This window comes from Lynx rufus, unplaced genomic scaffold (assembly GCF_022079265.1).
Source record: "Lynx rufus isolate CCGP_SWC_20201006 ecotype Redwood Valley unplaced genomic scaffold, mLynRuf1.p SCAF_7, whole genome shotgun sequence".
NCBI classification, from domain to species: Eukaryota; Metazoa; Chordata; class Mammalia; order Carnivora; family Felidae; genus Lynx; species Lynx rufus.
Window position 1 is genome coordinate 129,929,443 of NW_025814889.1, and position 21,389 is coordinate 129,950,831.

The 21,389-nt window shown below is 49.3% G+C and overlaps 1 protein-coding gene across 3 annotated transcripts in view; it reads right to left on the reverse strand.

Annotated features, from left to right (window-relative positions):
- Positions 1-9,302: 9,302 nt before the first annotated feature.
- RBFOX2 (RNA binding fox-1 homolog 2) overlaps positions 9,303-21,389 on the reverse strand; it is a 282,231-nt gene continuing 270,144 nt past the window's right edge. For all 3 annotated transcript variants that reach the window (XM_047066072.1, XM_047066071.1, XM_047066070.1), the window contains 4 exons: positions 20,607-20,646; positions 11,747-11,835; positions 11,248-11,320; positions 9,303-9,571 (listed from right to left, as the gene is read on the reverse strand). In XM_047066072.1, coding sequence (XP_046922028.1) covers positions 9,527-9,571; positions 11,248-11,320; positions 11,747-11,835; positions 20,607-20,646 — 247 coding nt within the window. In that variant the 3' untranslated portion in view covers positions 9,303-9,526. The remainder of the gene's footprint in view (positions 9,572-11,247; positions 11,321-11,746; positions 11,836-20,606; positions 20,647-21,389) is intronic.

Consider the following 21,389-nt stretch of genomic DNA (forward strand, 5'->3'; position numbering starts at 1 on the left):
CGGATGCTACAGGAGTGGGCTGAGCGTGGCTCAAAGTAGATCTTCGTGGCTACAGTCTGTCAAGCGGAAAGACTGATGTGGGTGGGAGGGGGTCAAGTCGACAAAATAAAACGTGTAAAGAGCCCACTATGGCGGGGCGCGGGGGGCGGGGGGCGCCTGGGTGGCTCAGTCGGTTGAGTGTCCCACTTTGGCACAGGGCATGATCTCACGATTCGTGGGTTCAAGCCCCGAGTGGGGCTCTGGGCTGACAGCACGGAGCCTGCTTGGGATTCTCTCCCTCCCTCTCTCTCTGCCCCTCCCTGACCTAAAAAAAAAAAAAAATTAAAAAAAAAAAGATGACTTTTTAAAAACTGTTTATCCTTGAGAGAGAGAGGCAGAGGGTGAGCAGGGGAGGGGCGGAGACAGAGGGAGACACAGAATCCGAAGCAGGGTCCAGGCTCCGAGCCGTCAGCCCAGAGCCCGACGCGGGGCTCGAACTCACGAACCGTGAGATCGTGACCTGAGCCGAAGTCGGACGCTTAGCCGACCGAGCCACCCAGGCGCCCCCAAAAGAGATGACATTTGATCTGAGCTTTGAAAGTTGAGGACAAGTTCATTCGGTGTGGGAAGAGGGGCAAAGGCCAGGGGAGAGGGAAGCACGGCTTGTCTGGAGGGCAGTCCCCAGCGGTGGGGTCGGGCGGGCACCAGAGGGCAAGGGGGCCTGAGCTGGGGGCGTGGAGGCCTTGAGTGCCGTGTTAAGGAATTTGGATTTTAGACTCTGGAAAATGGGAGTTTCTCAAGGATTTTGAGGCAAGGGATGATGTGGTCACATTTATTTTAGAAGGAGAATCCAGGCCCACGTGTAGAGGGCTGGCAGGCCAGGAGAGGAACATTCTGGAGGCAGGGGTCCGGCCATCCTTCCTTCACCAGTGGCTGTGCTGAGTGCTGGCCACACGGCCGGCCGGGCCCTGGGATGCAGCGGGGTGTTTGAGGCTGCCCGCCCCCTTCTGTGCCAGGGCTCACCTTCTAGAACCAGAATCTAATGGAAGGAGTGAGAGAAACCTAGAAGCAAACACACGAGTGAGCCGGCTGACCTGAGATGATTTGGGGATGGCTAAGGGCTCCGAAGGAGGTCAAATAGGAAGTCGTATAGGTGGAGGGGGCTCGCTGCGACTGGCCGGTCACTGAGGGGCAGGATTTAATTGGGGAGAAGGATGAGAGCCGGGGCTGTGTTTCCGAGCAGATGAGGTTAGATGGACGGAACGAGCTCGGCGGAGGGGCAGGAGGCCAGGCAGCGTGGTGGGGGGAGGTGGAAGGTGCCGGGGCCCCGCTCCTGCCCTGGGCAGAGCAAGCGGGAGAGGCGGCAGGTGGATCCGGGCATGGGCAGTGGTGCTGGGCACAGAGCAGGCTGGGGCCGGGGAGGGTGCTACAATCGGGCACCTGGCTCAGCGAGAGGGACGGAGCGGCAGTGAAAACAGACCGAGAAGGTGCAGGGGCCCGAGGCAAACGTGGGGGACACCCTCCTCTGAGCAGTTTTCACTCGTCCTTTCCTTTCTCCTTTGGGTTTTAACACGGTGATTGCCAACGTTTGTTCAGCTCACCGACCGAGGGAACGCAAGGTTTGGGGTGGCGAGACGATCTCCGGGGTGTGGAGTTTTGGGGGAGGGGGTCCCGGACTTCGGGGGGGGTGGTCTGTCACCTGCGGAGAGCGGAACCTGACGGCAAAGTTCTCGGGAGGGGAGGGGCCCAGGGACACGGGGACTTGCAGGCTGGGTGGAGGAAGAGGACCCTACAGAAGGCACAGGGACAGCCAGGGGCAGGGTACAGCTGGCTGGCTCTTGGATTTCTGCAGGAGTCCCTTAGTTTCTTTTTTTACATATTCGTTACTGGGGACAGCGCAAGCGGGGGAGGGGCAGAGAGAGGAAGACAGAGGATCCCAAGTGGGCTCTGTGCTGACGGGCTGACAGCAGCGAACCTGATGCGGGGCTCGAACTCACGAACCGACCTGAGTGCAAGTCGGAGGCTCAAACGACTGGGCCACCCAGGCGCCCCCTGCAGGAGCTCCCACAAGGGAAGCGCCAGGAAACACCAGAGCTCAGAGGTCACAGGGCACAGACTCGGGCTGCACTGGCTAAGCCTGGATCCTGGGGCTGCCGCTTCCTACTTCGGTGACTTAGGGCAAAAGTTAGGTCACCTCTCTGCAGCTTCCACGTCTTAAATAGGGGAGTGACAACATATCAGGTCTGGGCTTTGACTTCTCCCTCCCTGGAGGCTAGGTTGGCCCGTTACCGTTTCCCGCATCCTGGCAGAAACACGAGACTGGGGCAGAGACAGAGGGCTTTGGTGCTCCTGGCACAGGGGACTGCGGGAGCCTCAGTGTCCCCAAGTCCCGTGGGCGTGGAGGGAGAGGTGATAGGAGCCCGGATGGATGCCGAAGGTCTACACTGCAGCCGGATTATGCGGAGGATCCCCGTCTGGCTTAGCTTGTTCTTTGTCCCGGATGGACGCTCATTCCTGGGGGGGGGGGGGGGGGGCACTTGGCTGCAAACACACCCCTAGCGATGGCCTGGGAGAAGAGCAGTCAGGACTCTGCCCACGTGGTGTACTCAGCAAAGGAGGGGGCGCCCAGAGACCCGGGAGGGCCGGTGCCCAAGTGCCTGCCTCGGGGCTGCGAGAAAGATCGAGAAGATAACGTGGATGGCTCTCAAGCGGGACCCGATTACTCACTCACTCGGGGCGACCACAGAGGGGAAGGAAGGCTGGAAACTGTGTCTCACTTCATGCAGCCCTTCCCCCCACCCCCCGCCCCCAACAGATTGTTTCCACGTGCCTGGTGCTGGCCGTCCTGACGCCCAGGCGCTCGGACCAGGGTGGGGAGCCGAGCAGGTGGTGTTCTGGACAGAAGCGCATGACCACGCACGCGCCGTGTTGGTAACAAGCGGGTTACCAACGGAGAACGGACTTCGGTGGTGGGCGCTGCTGGGCAAATGTACGGAAACGGGGACCACTGGAGAGGAAGTGGGACCCACTAGCTGGCGCGGTGGCAGCAGAGGGAGCCTTCACCCCCCCACGGTGGCTGTGCAGGTGGAAGGATCACGGGGCATCAGCGGGCAGAAATCGATTCCAGAAGTCTGTCACGTAGGAGAGGACCTGGGATCTTGCAGAATTACTTAAAAAATCTGTTAAAGGTGTAAGCAGGTTTAAATGCCAGAGGGACTAACGAGTAGGAAATGAAAGGTTGACCTCGCAGGAGGGCACGACAAAGGTCCCTGGAAGGATGAGGTGCGGGGCATGAGTGTGGGGGCAGCTCCTAAGGTGAAGAATGTGTTTCCAGTAGAAGAGGAGAGAGGGGGGAAGAAGGGGTGTGAACTCGGGTAGGTGTCTGGTGGCAAAGCGCATTCTTTCAGGGAGATGGTGGCACTTCCATCTCTTCCACGGAACAGGAAGCAAGGTGACCGGAGAGCCGAGCGAAGGGCACTGGAGGCTCGTGGAGAATTCTGGAGACCGGGGGAGGGGGGAAACCAGCACAGGAGGGGCGGGTGAGAAGGTCTGGCCAGGGGAGAGAAGGGCCAGCAGGACCCCACAGGAAGGAGGGGGCACAGCAGCCCAGGGGACACCATGACAGGGACAGTGAGGCAGGAAGGTCAAGTGGCCGGAAGGGGAGGGGGCAGCGAGGAGTCCAGGAGAGCACGAGGGCTGAAAGGAGGTCAGAGGCAGAAGCACAAAATGCAGCTTCTGCCCAGCCCAGAGGAACCCACGGCGAGGCACTCCCCACCGCCCCCACGGCCCCCACCCCCTCCCTCCCCCCCCAGCTCCCTCCCCCAGACTCAGGCCTCACCTACCTACCCCCCCAGCCCGCAAGACCCAGAGCCAGAGCGCCCTCCGCCCAGAAGGTGCCGCGCTGCCTCCTCTCTCCTCCCTCTGAAGAAGTCAAATCCAAGGGGTAGGTTTTGAGCCTCCCGGAGGCAACAGGGATCCCCGGATCGGATCAACGCACACAGGCCCAAGAATGGTGTTTCTCTCTTTTATTTAAAAACAGTGCTTCATTACCATTTGCAAAGGCAGAGGCAGTGCTCCTCCTTTGCTTAGAGTTTATAAAAGCCAGCAACATGATCAATAATTTATACACATGGATAGTAATACAAAAAAATAAGGAATAAAAGCTAAAGATCTAACTACTCCGACCTTCACAATTCCAGCTACTTGATAATAATAGGAGTAACCCAATGAATACTGTATGGTCTGAAAGCTACTATACAATATGATTCTTAACGAGAAGGGGAGGGAGTCAGAGACTGTCACAAAGCCCTGGGGTGCTTCTCTGGAGTTCGCAGGGAAACAGGACCCTGGGCAAGCAGCTCGGGTGTCCTAGGAAGTGACTCTGGGGGTGAGGGGGTGGGGAGAGAAGGCGAGGTGGTCAATTATACAAGCATCCCACGTGATGCCCCCGTGCCCCAAAGGTACCTGTTTTGCCATGGCAACGGGAGGGGGCCGGAGAGGCTGCGTGTTGCATGTTGGGATGGTCCAGTCCCTGCCATGGGGGGTGGGGAGGAGAGGAGAGGGTCTGTGGCGTTTTCAGCCTTGCAAAGATTTGGACTGAAAGGCTCAGAGACGCAGGTCGGTCGCCCGTCAGGGACGAGTCAACTGCGCTGGCTCTCTGAGCACTTGAGCCCTAGCTTACGTGTGTCAGCCCCAGGTTTGCTCCAGCTATTCACAAGCAGAATTAGAACATAAGAAAAAAACAAAAACAAAAACAAAAACAGTTCATATCCCTTAGGGAAAAAAGAGGATCAATTCATCACTCGATATATAATACAGCCAAAACGAGCACACACACACACACACACACACACAAATACTGTGAACAGAAAAATACAAGAAAATGGCTAAGCTGGGAGTCTCAACGGGGTAGAGACATTGCTTAAAGCACTTATCAGTCCCCAGAAAAACCAAACCGAAAGTCACTTAAAAAAAAAAAAAATTCAAAACCGCGTGTACCCCCTGGGAATCTGGTGTCGGTGACTGGGGCAGGTGGTGGGGAGAGGAGAGAGAATTGATGTTCCCTTTTTGCTTGACAGTGTGACCGGGCCTTCCCCACACAGGCATGTGTGACCACCAGCCAGAAGGGACACGGAAAGGCCCTCCCCCCACCCCAGCCCCCCGCCGGCAGTCTCCTTAAAGGCAAGGTTTGCGTTTTGGCTGACGAGCAGTTCCCTCAGTTACCAATCCCTGCCAACCAGCACTACCATGGCTGAATTGATCTACCGTTTTCCTGAGTAAACTGTAACTGGCTACAGTTCCGGTAACGTGGAGAAGAACTCAGCTACTACAGCCAACTTCGGTACCCGAGGGGTCCCCTCCACGCTCAGCTCCTCGCTCCTGGTCCATCGGATTCAGGAATTCGAGAACTTGCTGGAGTCTGGTCTGGAAGCCTTGTTTTCAAGACAGGTGCCAGGGACTCGACTGCACTCACTAAACCAGAGGGCGCGTGCTGGCTTAGGACACCCAGAGCCTACTTGGAGAGGGCCCTGCTTCACGCTCTAGCTCTTGGATGGCTATTGCCTGGTTGATCAGTAAAGCAACTATGAAGAAGTACACAGGAAAAGGGAAAGGGAGGGGAGAAGAGGTTTGTGGACAGTAACATTGCCAAAAAAAAAAAAAAAAGTGTTTGATGCAACAGAGAATCAAGTTTCACTGGTGTATACCTACAAATGGTCAGACATCTTCAAGAGCATGACAAAATAAAAACACGCAAATTTACGTCTGATGTTCACCTTGCCCACTATTTTTTTTTCCTATCTTGTAACAGTGCAAACAGGTAACTTATGCTTTTTAAAACACCACTACCCCTTCCCCAACCCCCACCCCCCAAAGTCCCTTTCTTCCTATCAACTGGGGGGAAAAAGTCTGCAATTCTGCAAATGTTACCGTCCTAGAGGCTGCAAGCAGCAGAGGGGGCTGGACGCCGGGCTCCCGGCCGGCGTGCCTTCCAGATGGACCCTGGCGTGGCCTCGCGCGCCTGCCCGAGGAAAGGGGGGTGATCAAGGCCTTCCTGCAGGTCCTCGAGGTGGCTGCCATCCCGAGTCTACACCTCCCTCCCATCGGGAAACTAACGGGGGGTGTTGACTCACCCACTGCTCCGCTGCACGGCTAGGAAAGTATGACCTGAAGTCGGAGTGGCCCAGCCCCTGAGGGGTTCTACTTTTCAGGAAAAGCTGCTGTCCTGGGTTTCTACTGAATGACGTCCACTAGCTCCCCTCTTAAACTAGGAGTTGAGCCCCAGTGCCCTTCTTTTTCGAGGACAAGTGACACCGGCTCCATCCCACCTCGTGGCTGCCGGAGGCCGGGGGCGGCGGCAAGGCCGGCAAACCCGAGAGCCTTAACAACGCTGAGTCACAACGTCTGACCCGGTGAACCGCGCACCACAAGGGATTCCAGAAAAGACCTACGGGCAGCTCTCTGGGCCGAAAGAGGGAGACCGAGAGGACGGTTTTCGCTAGGGGTCTCCTTAAAGGAGCCCAGCTTCTCTAGGAGTAAGATACTAAGCACAGGAGTCCACGCCAGGAGCTACGGGAAAGCTGTGGAAATCGGTCACGTGCTGGCCTTCAGCATCGGTGAGGTTTTTGGATCATCGAGCGGCATCCGCCCACGAACCCCCAGACGCCAGACTCCCTCCCGGCTCGGTCGCTCGGTGCGACGGGAACCAGAGCCGGGAGCAGACAAGCCTCGGTGCTCCGAGGAACCTGCCTCCGATGGGGGCTGGCTGTACGGAGTCTCAAAGTTCAAGAGGTGAGGGGGAGGCCGACACCGTCTCCTTCGGGTGCTCACGGGAGCCCCGAGTCTCAGTGCTGACGCTAAAAAGCAAAGGCCCTCTGGCGAAAGCCGAACTCTGCTTGGCCTTCCTTAGAGAAGGGACTGGAGGAAGCCGTGCTCAAAGCCATCCCTGGAGACGCAGCAGGGCACGCAGGGCCTGCCCGCGGAGTCCTCAGCCAGAACCCGCTGAACTGAAATGCACGCAAGGAACCCCAAGCTCCAGCTTCCGCCTCTTTCCGAAGGGCGGTGGGGGCTGCCTTCTCTCCCTTTCCCACCGTCCTGGTCTCTCTCTCTCTCTCTCTCTCGGACAAAAGAAGAGCAAATGATTAAGCTCATTCCCCTGCGACAGCCACAACCACGTCAAATCTGGCCTGGTCTCCACCGAGCCGTGGTTTGCCATTTTTGTCAATGGCCCCTGTTTGAACACAACCCGAGGTTTCTCTGTGTCTTTAGTCAGTAAAAGCTCTCCCTCAAAACAAAAGCCAAAAGCAAAGGGGGGAAAAAAAAATCCTCCCTGCTCCCATTCTCTAGAACTGTGATAGCCCCCGCATCCCATGAACCCTTCCTCTAACTAAAATATTTATATACAACACAACAAAAATTGTCTTAACGGCAACGAACCAAACTTTGGCTTGGGGAGGAGAACCCTTCAAAGTGGCCAACGGCCCGGGCAGTTTGGTGTCCCCTGTTCCATGCAGTCCTCCCCAGAATCAGTTAAGATTGCATCGAGGCCTCTATCTTCCTTGACGTCTCCCCTCGTTTCAGGGACAGCCTCTCCCCCTGACATCAGGAGAGCGGGGCTTCCGAGGGGGGAGAAGAGTTGTGCTTTACACGACAGGCCAGTCCCTCCCGGACAGATCACTCTGCTTACAAAGGATGCTTCATGCTGCCATGTGTCAGTCATTTTAATTCAGGGACACGAATAGTCATCAGTCAAGAACATGTGTGGAGGCAGGAGTAAAAAAACAAAAACAAAAACAAAAACACAAACGGAAAATAAACCCATACCAAACCGGAAGCTCCATGTCTCTGAATTACTCCCTTGAGCAGCTATCCCTTGGGTGAGAGGTCACCCTAGTACCAACGTGAATAGACCAGGGAGCCAAACAGAACGTGCTTTTCTATTTTCTCAGGCCTTCATTTTGGAAATGCGGCAGGACCCTGGCCTCTACCATTACCAGCTAGAAGAGAAACGCCTCTCCCCTACCTTGCTTATACGTGTAACATCAAAGCCGCAGGGCCGCGGCAGTGACCCACTGCTGCGGCCACCACATGACTCTTCCTGGCAACACAGAAGGTCCTTGCCACGTCAGACTCTCCTTCCAGGATGGGAGGGGAGCAACCTCAGGGGCTCGGGTTTGATATCCTGTAGTGTTGGTATATACGCCAAGTGGGCGGGTGCTCGGCTGGCGTCTTTGGAGGATGACGATAAGCCGGGCGGAAGGGCCACGAGAGCTCAAGACTGTGGACAGAGAAGTGGCTCGCAGAGGCCCCGGGAGCTGGGGATTCCTATGGCTTTGGAGCCAGTACAAAGCGCCCCTGCCTGCCGTTCCGTGCCCCAGTCACCGCAAGCTTCCAGGGACAGCGGACCCGGCACTCAATGCTTGATCTTTTGCTAACGGTTTTCATACGTTTTACACCTTGTACTGCCCTCCTGATGTAAGAGAAAGGACAGGAATATCAGAGCCCTGCCAGACACCCTCCGATATCCCTTTTCTTTTCCTTACTGTCTTTACTGACTCCCAACACTCTGTACTTCTAACCCTCAAGCCGGGAAATCTGGTCGCTGGCTATTTATTCTCCTGTCCCTGGGTCCTAAATTCCTGACTCTTGAGGACGTGGGAGCAGGGAGTTCATTAAAGGACAGATGAGCCAAGCCGTGGTTCAGAGAAAGGAGAAGAGGCCCAGCAGGAATGCTAGGATCTCAAGAAAGAAAAGAATGATCTTTTTCACACTCCGGAGTTCATTCTGAGATCGGTTTCCTAATGAGGTGTTTATTATCCACAGTCTGAGAGCGTGTTTGGAAATATTAATACTATAATTCCAAAAACTATGCCAACCGTCTCAGGCTGTGCAGGTAAGATGATTGTAAAAAGGATGGAGAAGACAGGAGGGAAGAGGAGAGGACAGTGGCTTTTAATTCTCCCGCTTTGCAAGCACAAATTCCTGTCATCTATCAGCATGTGGATTCCAGCCACAGCCAACCAGAATTGCCTGCCGAAGACCAGAAACTCAGAAGACTAGAAGAATATCCTGTCGCAGAAAGATCTCCACTTCTGCTTGTCCCCCAGCCACTCAGCACCGGATACACTTTGGTAACTCTGCCTGCTGATTTCTGATCACATGCATTCATCAGCTCCTAAGGTCTCTCCTTCCTCATGAACTGCCTCTTCCGTGATTGACAGAATGAGCTAGCACGGACATACAGACATGGAAATGCATTATTTTTTTTTTTTTTTTACCACAGTTAAAAAAAAAAAAAAGGAAAAAAAAAAGAAAAAAATGCACAATCTTTGGAACAAAAGAATTAAAGGCAGAAATTTAAAGGAAAAATACATATTCAAAGAACATAGTGAGGTATAAAAAAGTATTCTCTCTTTTTTTGTGTTTTTTTTTTTTTTGTTTGTTTGTTTTTCCTCTTCATCTTGCTATAGAGTTCCTCTACTAGTAAATATTGCAATAGCCAGGCCTCATGAACTGGGGGGCTGTCCCATTTGCGGGGTCTCACGTCACTTCAGTAGGGGGCAAATCGGCTGTAGCCACCTCGGTATAAACTCGCCTGCAGGAATTAGAGACATAAAAATAATTAAAAGGTTGATGAGAGAAACATTAAAGGTGAAGAAAAGTGTCCTGAAAAGGGATTTGGGAAAACGGTTTCTTTAGAAGCTTCAAAGCAACTGGTACGATGTGACCTTGTGCAGTGACATTGGGAAACCAACTTCTGCCTCTAAGGGGCTCAAACCAGAACGCACGACACTCACTGCTGGCCCGATATTCTCAAGAAGAGGGTATGATGACACTGTACTTAATGATTGACATGAATTAGCAAAGAAGGGAAACTCAGTAGAGTTTAAAACCAAGTCAGTAAATAATCTGATGTTTAAAATTTAGCACGAGTTTCGGTTTACCTTGATGACATCATAGCTGATTTCACCTTCTTGCACATTACCTGTCTGCAGGGAACAGGTGCCCAGGTGCTCTGACCACTAAGTGTCACATACCACGTTCCAGATGGTGCTGGATTTAAACCACAGTCAATCTTTTAAATATTAAAGTCTAGTTCCTCTATAACCTACAAAATGTGCCAACTAGGTGCTTCTTGACGTATCTGAATTCATTCCTTCCTTCCTCCCTCCCTTCTCTCTCTCTCTCTCTCTCTCTCTCTCTCATTTTAACTGGGCTTTAATTCCTTTCTTTTATCTAACGACCTATCTCCATTAAAAGTTCCCTAGGAACATCTCTCTCCTTGGGTCATTCTTTCGGGGTCGGATCTGTATCTTTTTGGCACATAAAATCTCAGCAACTTCTATCACTGTCTTTATCTTGTCTGTCTACACCTACATTCCCCTCAGGACACTGTTACTTCCTCCCACAAATCTATCATTAGAAATTTAGTGTGAGAAATGATGGGCTCTCTCATATTCCTCCCGGTCTTAAATTTCATTTATCACTCTGCCTCCCCATCACACACTGTCGTCCGTGACCCCCAGGCCGCTGCCTGGCTGTACTCTGGACGGCACACAGCGTTAGGAGATGTCGCCGTGACACGGTGTGTCCCTGCTGCGGCCGGTGAGTCACTATCACTGGGCCTGGAGGTATCACGCCACCACAAAAATACCACAGTGAGGGTTCGAGTTTGGTTGGGGGGAGGATTATTCTAAATTGAGGTCTATGGATCTTTTCTACGCTTCCAGGAAAACATCGTATTTTGCTATGAATGTTACGGATAGAAAAGACCTTTGTAAGGCATTCATTTGGTGATTTCTAGCGCTTTCTGCCAGAAGGCTCAGAAATGGCAGGGACATCCTATGATATCTGCATCTGAAACTAATGCACAGGTTTTGGGAAGCTTACTGTGAAAGCTGGAGAGTCTCTCCTCCGACATCTCTGCTAAGACCTATCAGTTAAACCAAGCCACAGGTGTATGTATCCAACATCTGAGCCAATATAAAGCATCAACCTGTTCCCTTCTTTCTCTCCCAAATGATGCCGTCACCCAGGGCAGACTGTCACTATTCATGCCTTTCTGCTGCCGGTAACCAGGTCAAGGGGCTCACGCTACAACACACAGATGAAGGTGATATGAATTTCCAGCTAGTCTTCTGTGGCTTCAACACTTTGGCAATGGAAGAAGGGCTGAATTTATTACACTTCTAGAGCTTTTGCAAACTGCAGGTAAAAATTAAAAGGTGTAAAGTGGTTAAAAAAAAATACGGTACATATAATAATACTCACCACAGCGCCAACTCCATAGCTAGCGGCAGGGGCCAGGGCGTGGTAGGGGTCGGCTGTGTATACCCGGCCGTAACTGGAGAGAAGAAAGACAATCAGGGAGAGCAAGAAAAGGCCATGATCTAAAAGAATGAGAGCGCTTACTGTGCTAATCAAGACTAGCGAGTAACTCGGTCCTCAACATTATTAGGGAACGGGCAGAACGGAAACCTGTCCGCTTCTACTCCCAAATGCAGTACCTCTGGAAACTTCCGAAGGACTTCCATCAAATGGAAAAGCAAGGAGGTGGGGATGAGGAAGAGGGAGAGAGGGAGCCTGGGGTCAAAGCCAAAGAGAGACAGGAATAAGCAGGAGGGGGGTGGAGCACAGGGCCCAAGGGGGTCTGCAGGCATCCGGAGCCCAGGGTGGCCCGAGTGGCGATCCGGAAATGGTGACAGGAGGAAGGCGGGGCGGCACCTGGGCGGCACCCCCCCCCCCCCCCCCGGGCTCCCCGCCCGCTTACCCGTCGCTGTAAGCTGCGGCGGCGGCGGCAGCGGCTGTGGCCGCGGTCGCGGTAGCCGGCTGTGCATATCTGTAGGCTGCGTATCCGCCCTACAGGAGAGAAGAGAACTGACTTTACAGATACCTCTCCCCCGACGGCCGGACCAACACACACCCACCCACACGCAGACGTACACGCACAATGACACAGGGACAGACGCAAACACGGACACACACGTGGGAGGAGAAATGTTTCAAACTGCATCAGTCTGCATGTTATCCTTCCCCTGGCACAAAATTAAGCTCCACCCAACGCAGGGATCTGCTTTCCAATTTAGGACAATTACAAGAGTAAACTACCTCAGTGGGACCCGTTCGCCGATGTAAGCAGCAAAGACATGATCTCAGACCTGTCTTACTTCATGGTCTTTGCTGGAACTTTCAACAGGGCAAATATTTGCAGGAAGGTGGGAGAACGCTATCTGACTGGTGGGGAATGTAAATGTGTATGTGTTAACTTCAGGTTCTCAGGCTGATTTATTGCTAAGAGACTACAGGATGTTAACAGAAAGGTCCTCTCTGGTGCTATGCTCCATCAGGACTAGGCTTTTTGTCGAGAGGCAACGTTTAATAGGAAAAACCAGTGTAGATCAGGGGTTGGAACCTTCGGGCTGTGAGCCGATGCAGCCTGCCACCTGTTTCTGAAAGCAGGCGTGACGGCACCGTATGGCCTCCGAAGCCGAAAACGTTTAGCCCTTGGCCCTTCGCAGAAAAAGTCTGCCGGTCCCGAGCTGCATTTAGGACTGGGGCAAATCAGATCATGAATGGCTGAGGGCCTTGCAGTGGGATTCAGCTAGATGAGTTGGGCCTCCCTCCATGGCCTGAGCATTTGCCTGCATTTATTTTCCTCTCCTAACAGATTCAGAGGCCCTTACTTAACACCCAGTCTCACTGCGCACTCTGGAGTCCTTCTTCCAGTGGTTCCACTATCCCCTCGGTCCTAGAGGCTTCCAAACTCTTCCATCCTATTGTTACTTCCCTTCAGTTTAGGGGAACAAACACCCCAAAGGTTTCCGCTGTCAGGGTGAACCACATGTACTCTCCCATGAAGTGTTTCAAAGAAAATCACAACAATAAGTGCTATTTTAAAAAGCGGCAAGCCCTACTTTTTTTCCTCTTCTAGACTTTGTCTATTTCACCTACACCTAATTCAGGTGTACATTCTTATGACTATTTCTCCCTCTCAGATATAACTATGTCCAACTGGTACACGCTGGGACACCATCTCATGTACGCTTTCTCTACGTGAACGCTCTGCATTCCGGAGGAATGTTTATACTCTTGACGTCATCAGCAGTAGCTTCCAGCGTACATTGAAAGTATCCCTCTGACTGGATTACAGTAGTTACGTATTATTTCCCTTTGTTCTTCAAGTGAATCACTCAGGAAAGCAAACGTTTCTTTCTCCATTACAAATTCTTCCACGTATAAGTAAGAAGATTCTAATTAATATTACCAAACACTGGCAATGACATGGTAATGGATAGAAACAAGGCGGTAAGCACCCTCGGGGGCTACCTGAGATCAACACGTTCACTCTGAAATCCAGCCAGGTCTATGGGAACAGACTGATTTGGGCAAAACTGTATACATCCAGGCTGTAACATATACACCGCTGTATCTGTTACTAAAACTAGACCTATCTATACATACAAGCGCTATAAAGTGTCTCTTTACCTGACTGTATCTATGGCTAGCTAGGTAGGTCCTTTTTTAAACTTCTAAAGAGCAGTAAAAGCATGTGTTAACCAAAGCAACAAGCCAATCATTATAGCTGAAATTTTAAGCTTTAAATGAACCTGAAAGGCTCAATTTTTCATTATAACTACAGATGGTTCCATTGGTTTAGAATTAAAGTTTGCTAGAGTGAGGTCTACACCAGGGCCGTCTTTAGGAAAACTTTGTAAGCAACGATAGCGTGGCAAACAGCCATTAGGTGGTCTGTGCCTTTAGTATTCCAAAAGACACCAAAATAATCTTTAAAAATTTAAAACACCAACGTAATCAAAGCAGTTAAAGCCCAATTTGTGTTCACCTGAGTAAAACACTTAAAAACTGAAGTTCTATGCCATAGGGCAGAATATACATTCCCATTAAGGGATTCTGAGGCTCAGTACCGACCTGACTCTCTGAAAGTCTCTGTAAAGTCGAAAATACTGGGGATTCTATCAAATCATCACTCTGAGCGGTTAGCATACTAATTCTGGAATTCTGGAAAAGGAGGTTCTGAATTTAGTTACTCATAGGACCACTCCCTCTCGTGTTCCTCAACCTGCAAAAAGCCATCAGAACCTCAAGAGATCAGACTGGGGGAAAGGAGATTCCTTCCAAACCAGAAGGAAATGGGAGAGAATCTATGTGCAGTAGTTTCCTTCTATTCTAACTCAACTCGGACTTTGAAGTTTGAAATTTGATGAGGTTCTTTGCTATTTAAATTCAGGAAAACCAGAACAGGAATACAAGTGTTTTACTGATAACAAAAAGCTTGAGGAGAATATCAGCATGAAGAAAAACTACGTGAATGTTTGTTTTTTTTTAAGTTGGTAATATTTCAACACGACGACTCTCCTGATTACTTTATAATGGTGCTACAGAGAGGCCCTTTAAAAGGGGGACTATGTTTAGGATGGAAAGATACAAGCTAATTTGGTAATTCATCAGTGACTACCCCAAAATTAGAAAAGTTAAGTTGTATTATCATGGATTTACTTCTCTTGGGTGTAGTCATACCCCAAAGCACTTCGGCTGCTGCCTTAAACAAAATACATCAAAAACTGTAAGACAGAGACACTTCGGATGTCTCTACCCCTACTCCGATTTCGGAGTGCACAGAGCTTCCGGGCTGAGAAATCGTTTTCTCGGCTTTTGCTTCTACCGGCAAGTCTGAGGTCTTTTGCAGAACATGAGAACAAAGTGCAGTTTGAAACACCAAGGTTTTCATTACTGTTTCTTAAGTTTTTCAGAAAGAACAAGGGCGGGGAAGGAGGTAGGAGACGGGGTTCAGGCGTGGGGGGGGGGGAGGCGGGGAGGGATATGGCGCCACATTTATTAATCACATTAAAAACTAAGCATGCCAACATCTGGAGCTAAAACAACCAGCAAAATCACCACGTTCAGACTCGTATTGGCTAACTCTATCTATCCCAGCATTCTCTTGGGACAGCGGTTTGCCCTAGGCTCTACCACAAGCTCGGTGAAGTACACAGCCTCAGGTACTAGAGCGTGCAGCCACAACAACCGGCTATTACGGAAACAGTCAGTCACCACTTGAGTTAACATTCCAGACCCTAACGACGGGCCCTCCCCAGCCCAAAGAAAGAGTCAAGGTCGCCCGCCCTAGCCCTGGCCCACACCACGATGTTAATAATTATAACAAGCAGTAACCCATCTGTTATGTCAGAGAAGGGAACAGAGACTCCACTGAGAGGTTTAGAGTGGGGATGCTAACATGTCTTCAGCTGACTGCACAAACAAACAAACAAAAAAAAAAAAAGAGGAGAAATAATTCATTTGGAGATATGAAGTCATGAAATAGCTGATGTGTATTGCTTTTAACCATGCACTGATGCAAAACTGAAGCAACCATTAATAAAAATTAAAAAGGACATATGTATTTACACACAATCAGACCTGTTGGATCTGAAGCAGTTTGCAGACTCTATCTGTGTGTGATTTGAAATAAAACAAAAAATGGGGATTAGCATGGCCACAGCACACCCTAATGTAGGAGGGCACACATGGACTGCTTTTTGGAACCCTGAGAGCTGGATACATTTGGCTTGGGCTGAGCCTGATGCAAACATACACATGCCCCGTTAAAAGGCTCACTTTCTCACTCCTTTATAATTCATTACGAAGGACTCCAGAATGTTCCCAGTAGGGGTGGCCCGACGCTAGCTACATCGCTCCCCTATTCACCCTTCCTGACCCTGACCGCATGGTCCAGTCCTGACCCGCAGCACTCGCCGGCCCTCCGTCAGCACCCATCCACTCTGACCCAGAGTTCTTCTGCCATAGCGCCTGTGCTGAATGTTCTAGCTTTCCACATATCCGTAAGACATCCCTGCCTTCAACTTCCAGCTCTTTCCCAGGACAATGCGGTTACCTTGAAGATCCTTTTGATGTTCATGTCTCAGCTCTCCAGGGTTCACCATCACCTGCTAGGGATTCTCTACTCCACTCTGAATCAGTTTTAGCATTTAATTAACTTTATAATGTTGCCACACTGACCACAGGACGCTCCTGCACAGTTCTGTTTTAACCAGAACAAAATGGAAGGGCTCTACAGATCCTGCCCTCCTGTATCTGCATTGTCTATTAGGAGGATCTCATACTGGCAGACATTCCCCTTCTCTTGATTTTAACCTAGCTGTGAATTTTATTTTGGTTTTGTTTTAGATTTACATGAAAACAGGACTTTGGTGAGCATGTGATGTCAAGACACCTTCTTTCTACCTGGAAGACAGTGACATTATGTGACACTGAGGAGAAGAGTGTGTGTTTTAAGACCAGCAGACAAAATGAAAGCTTTGGTCCCTGCACGTGATGTACAGATTTACTGAGCAAGGGCGGTGGGGGTGGGTGGAGAGAAAGGCAGATGTGATGCTTAAAATCGCTACAGGGAGCAGAGACCTATCCCCACGAGCTTGGGTTGACTTTGGGTTGACCTGCTGTGCCTCTGGGGATCGCTTCATCTGTCCCTACACGATTCTAACTCCTCCCTTCCCTTGCCTCCTCCCGGCTCCAGCCGAGAAACACTGTCTAGATGGGTCCTGGGGGGTGGGGGGGAGGGGGGTTACCCTTCTGTGGCAATAGGGCACCTCTGATTAAGTGTTAACACAGACATGAGTACTAAAAACTTACAACAATGATAAGACCGTTGCTGTTTTTGACGGAGACCTGTATCTACTTTGGAAAGTAGATGCGAAAAAGTTTTAAAGACACGTACTTAAATTTTATTTTATAATTACTTTAAAATTGGGGTTAAGGGAAGAAATGGTTATGATCAGCTTCTTAACTTGCACTTATCACTTCAATGGTAGACGAGAGATGATCTTTAACAAATCAAACCTCTCAAGCACGCCACCATTTCACATGCCCCCAAGTTAGTTCATTTCCCAAACCCGGCCGGGAGGCCACATAAGGAGTGTGACAGGCGGCCTGGGGTTCTCTCTCCCCAGCATCCAGCTATCAGCAGACGTAACGCTGAATGGTTATCCAAATGAACTCACTGACCTTGTTTTAAGGTGAAAGGAAAGAGGGCGAGGGGAATACGTGTTTCAGTTTTACGGCCCCAACAGGTCTAGATTTTTAGGCAACCTGGAGGTGGGGCGAACAGCATGGTCCAATTACGATTGTGGCCTCACCCCGGGGCCCAATCGGGGACTTAGGAGTCCTGCGTGGACAGACTCAACTTCCTCCCTTCTCTCGTTTCCTTCACAGTGGAAAATGTCCTCAACTGCTAAGATCTCCAAGTATAAAAGACCAGCTTGAACGCCATGGACAAATGCGATTGGCAAACTAAAAGAGGCGGCAGTGATGGGACAGTGCAGAGCACACGCCTGGCGTGGTCGGAGGCGACGGGGCAGGAGCACTTAATTTTGGAGGCGGTGCCGTCACGTATGGGACTTGACTGTGCGCTGCTGAGGTATAGCAGGGCTTAGATCACACGCTCACAAGTCTCGGTTGTCCAAAAAAGCCTCTGTTCCCATCTCTAACGTGGAGCTGGAATGGTTAGTATAATTCAATTTTTTCACTGCAATCCACAATCTGATTGATTGGCAGGTCACACTGGCACTCCTACCTGAGGTATTTTAGCGCTAATGATTGGTTCCTGTAAGACTATTCTATAACAGAACACAGGAAGAGCAGTTCAAAAAACACAGCTGTGGAAGGAAAACAATCATACAAAAAAGCCCGCTAAGGGGCCCACCAGCCTTTTCTTTCCTTTGGATGCAAGCATGCTTTTCACAGGATAAGAATCAGGAGCAGTTTGGTCATCCCTTTAAAACGTGAATCAGGGTGAGCTATGCCTTTTCTACCGGTCAGGAAAAAGAGGGGCGGGGAGGACGCACGATCCGTCTGCTAAGCTCAGGTCTTCTGGGGCGGGGCGGGGCGGGGCGGGGGTGGGGGGCTTTCTACAAACTGCAGCCACAGTTGCTAGATCGGTTCTCTGGAGAGGAACGTGGCACAAAAGAAACAGAAAGGAAGCCAATGGCTAGCAGGGGTTACGGACTAACAACAGAACAGGGGAAAGAGATTACAACAAAAATCTCTGAATGAATAGCCTCAATTAGTCTAACTTAAAGCCAGCAGCTTTAAGCATCTTCCCTCGTGATGTTTCTTCAAGCTCTGGGTCAGTGCACTTGTACTGGATTCACTCTCCTGTCTTCCTATTGCTAACGTGTATCTCTGAGGAAACAACTCAGTGTACAGGGATAGATTTCCGCAGTGCGGGGGGGGGGGGGGAAATGTACAGAGAGAAACAGGAAAACTCTAGGTAAAACATGGGTGTGTGTGTGTGTGTGTGTGTGTGTGTGTGTTTTAGAAAAAGCATCCCTCGCTCCCTCACACAGGGAAGAGGGAATCTAAAGTTTTCAAAGCTACAGTTGTATCAGACTTCACTCAACAGTTACCTCATAATGCATTCTTGTTTTTCATTAGTGGGGTCAGAAAATATTTCAGCACTAGGGACCACCTTTTTTCCTCCAAGTGACTGCTTTAAGATAGGAGCTAAGAAATGACAGTAACATTGTGATTAATTCCTTTCATTAATAAGACACCACGGGCCAAACACGTATTTCAGCAAGGTCGCTGAATTACTCGTTTAGTTTCATAAGGTGATCCGGTTAGTAGATTAAAACAAAAATGTCAAGGGTATTTTTATTTTCTCAACAGATGTACAGAAAAGTCATCTCTCTCTTAATAAAATCATATGCTGTGACCTAAAGATAGGAGAGAATTATAAACAAATATTTGGTTGGTTCACTCAAACAAGGGGGAAGTAGGCAATCTTACTAAGGTAGAAATAAGCCATACTTTAAAAATCCCCAAATAAAAAAGGTATCAGAGGAAAAAAAACAAAAAAAACTTTGACTTAAGAAAATAACTCCAGTGCAAAAGCGTGCTCTAACAGACCAGATTTCAGGAAAGCAATTTAAATAACGTAAAGATGACTTTCATGAGAACATGGATTCTAATGTATATGGGAGAATGTACATGCGAAGAACGTATGTAAATATGTATATTGAGAAAAGTGTCATCTGGTATAAAAGTAGGAATTATTTCCCCAACCCTCAAGTTTCACTGTGAGGACAGGAAAAAAAGGTATCTTTCGTTACTTCTGGAAAACCAGCTGAGGAAAGACGTGGATTTTAATTAAAGTACTGATAACGAAATATGGATTAGTTGAGTTTTGTGCTGGGTTATATAAATAACTGATGTCATCTGGGTAAGTCACCATCTCTTTAAGAAATAGATCTACGAAGTGAGAGGGTTGGACCAAATCGTGGCTAAGATTCCTTTAAGCATCTGTTAAACTAAGGCAAACTTTGAAGGTCTACTCTACATAGGACAGGTGTGTCCGGTTACCTCCTTACTTCCTGCACCACAGAGTCTCTAAGGACGTTCTGAAAGTGCGCTGAAGTTTTCTGGTTGCCAGAGAGTCTCTGGCAGAAATCTGTGGCAAAAAGATCGCTACAAAGGTACCCTTATTGATTTGGGGAGGTAAGGGTGGAGAAAGCACTTCCGGACAATTCTAACCTATGCCCAAGGAATAATTTCATCCTGACAAGTTTTTCTTAAGAAATTGTTTCTTAACGACCTGGGTGGTTAGACTAAGCTTGCATGCAGAAACAGATCATTTGGAGAGGTCCTAATAAAAAACCTCAAAACTCCAAACTTTTGACTCTTTGTCAGTTAGATCACCTTGTCCACATTTTAAATGATATGTGACAAGCCAATCGTGGAACTTTAGCTATAACAAGACAGTTTCAATAATGGATGATAGTAACGATGATGTTAACATGGCTGGTACAACCAACAAGTCCTGGATGGTAGTAGAGTGTTTGTAAGAAGAGTCTAGGTTGCCAATTATGCCACTCATTTCCCTCTAGATGGCTCTTAAGAAAAGAGACCCAGTAGCTGTGGACCTTCTGATAGCGAAAGGCTGTAAGCACTGAGTGTCTGGTTGCCTCTCATTATCACCCACTTTCCACTGGCATCAGCTCCTTACCTCCCTCTCACAGGATAATGCTCTCTCAAAGTACGGAAAATAGGAAAACACATAGTTCAGAAAGCTTACTGCCGTCTACATAAATCAAAGCTCCAATGATCTAAAGAGGGATGTGAAATGAGAAGAAAAGCAGAAAAGAGAGAGAGTTGGTTTAAGCTAATATAACTATCCTGTTATTTATGTATGCACATGACACGACGGTATTAAAAGACTTTAAACCTGCTGATCATCTCGCAAATAAATCACAGAACATCTGTGGGTATAGGGAAGGGAAAAGAATATGTCCAGTAGACTGACTCTAGCAATGATCAGGAAACCCAAAGGCTTAGTTTTTGCACCCAGGGGCAAGCGCAGTGGCAGAGAAGCATGCTTGCATTCTTAAATATATAAATATATATATATATATATCCACAAGGAAAAAGAAAATAAAAATCAAATAAATTATATGTAAAAAAAAAAAAAAAACCAAAACAAAACAAAGAAAAAACAAAAACAAAAACAAAAAAACCAAACCAAACCAAAGAAACAGAAAAAAAAAGGCTGGCTTGTCAGGGAATGGGGTCGAGAAGGCCCCGGTGTGTGTACTTACATAGAGGTCAGCACCGTAAAATCCGTCCTGGTAAACCACACTGCAGAAAATCCACACAAAAACAAAAACAAAAAAACAAAAGAACAGAAACACATTCCGGTTATTGAGGACGGCAGCATGCACATGCGCTCTACACAGGCAGGTGATGTATGAATACGTAACCGGGGCTGGGGGGCCGCAGCGAGTCAGCGAGAGGACCGTGCACGGGCACGCGCACGTCGTACAGCTCCAGGACATGCGAGGCGGGAAGGGAGCGCGCCACTCGAATGCACACCTGAACGCTTGGTAATTAAAGGAGGGTTAAAACGATGAAAGCATTCCCAGAGGGCCTGACGGAACTATCAGAACTTTGCTGGATTAGAAACGTCAACTTCTCATACCTGGAGTTGTTGTTTTTTTTTTTTAAAGCTTGCCCTAGGAGGAAATTTTCTTTAAAGAATTTCAAAATGTGTGTGTGTGTGTGTGTGTGTGTGTGTGTATGCGTGTGTGCGCGTGTGCGTGTGTGCGTGTGTTGGGGAGGGGGGGAGAGGTACGGGGAAAGGGGGTCTAACATAAGAAAACTGAACCGAAAGAATCCCATTAGGGCAGGACCTGTACGCAGAGTATGTCCCAAAATTAGGTTTAGCGTTTTGTTTTGTTTCCTAGAAGTATGTACGTTTTTCCTGATATCCATACATCACCTGCTTTTTACCCTGCACATTAGACATGCAGTAAGATTTGGCTGATCACACGAGCATGCAAAGTATTATTATTCAGCATTTTAAGAACCAATGCAACACCTCA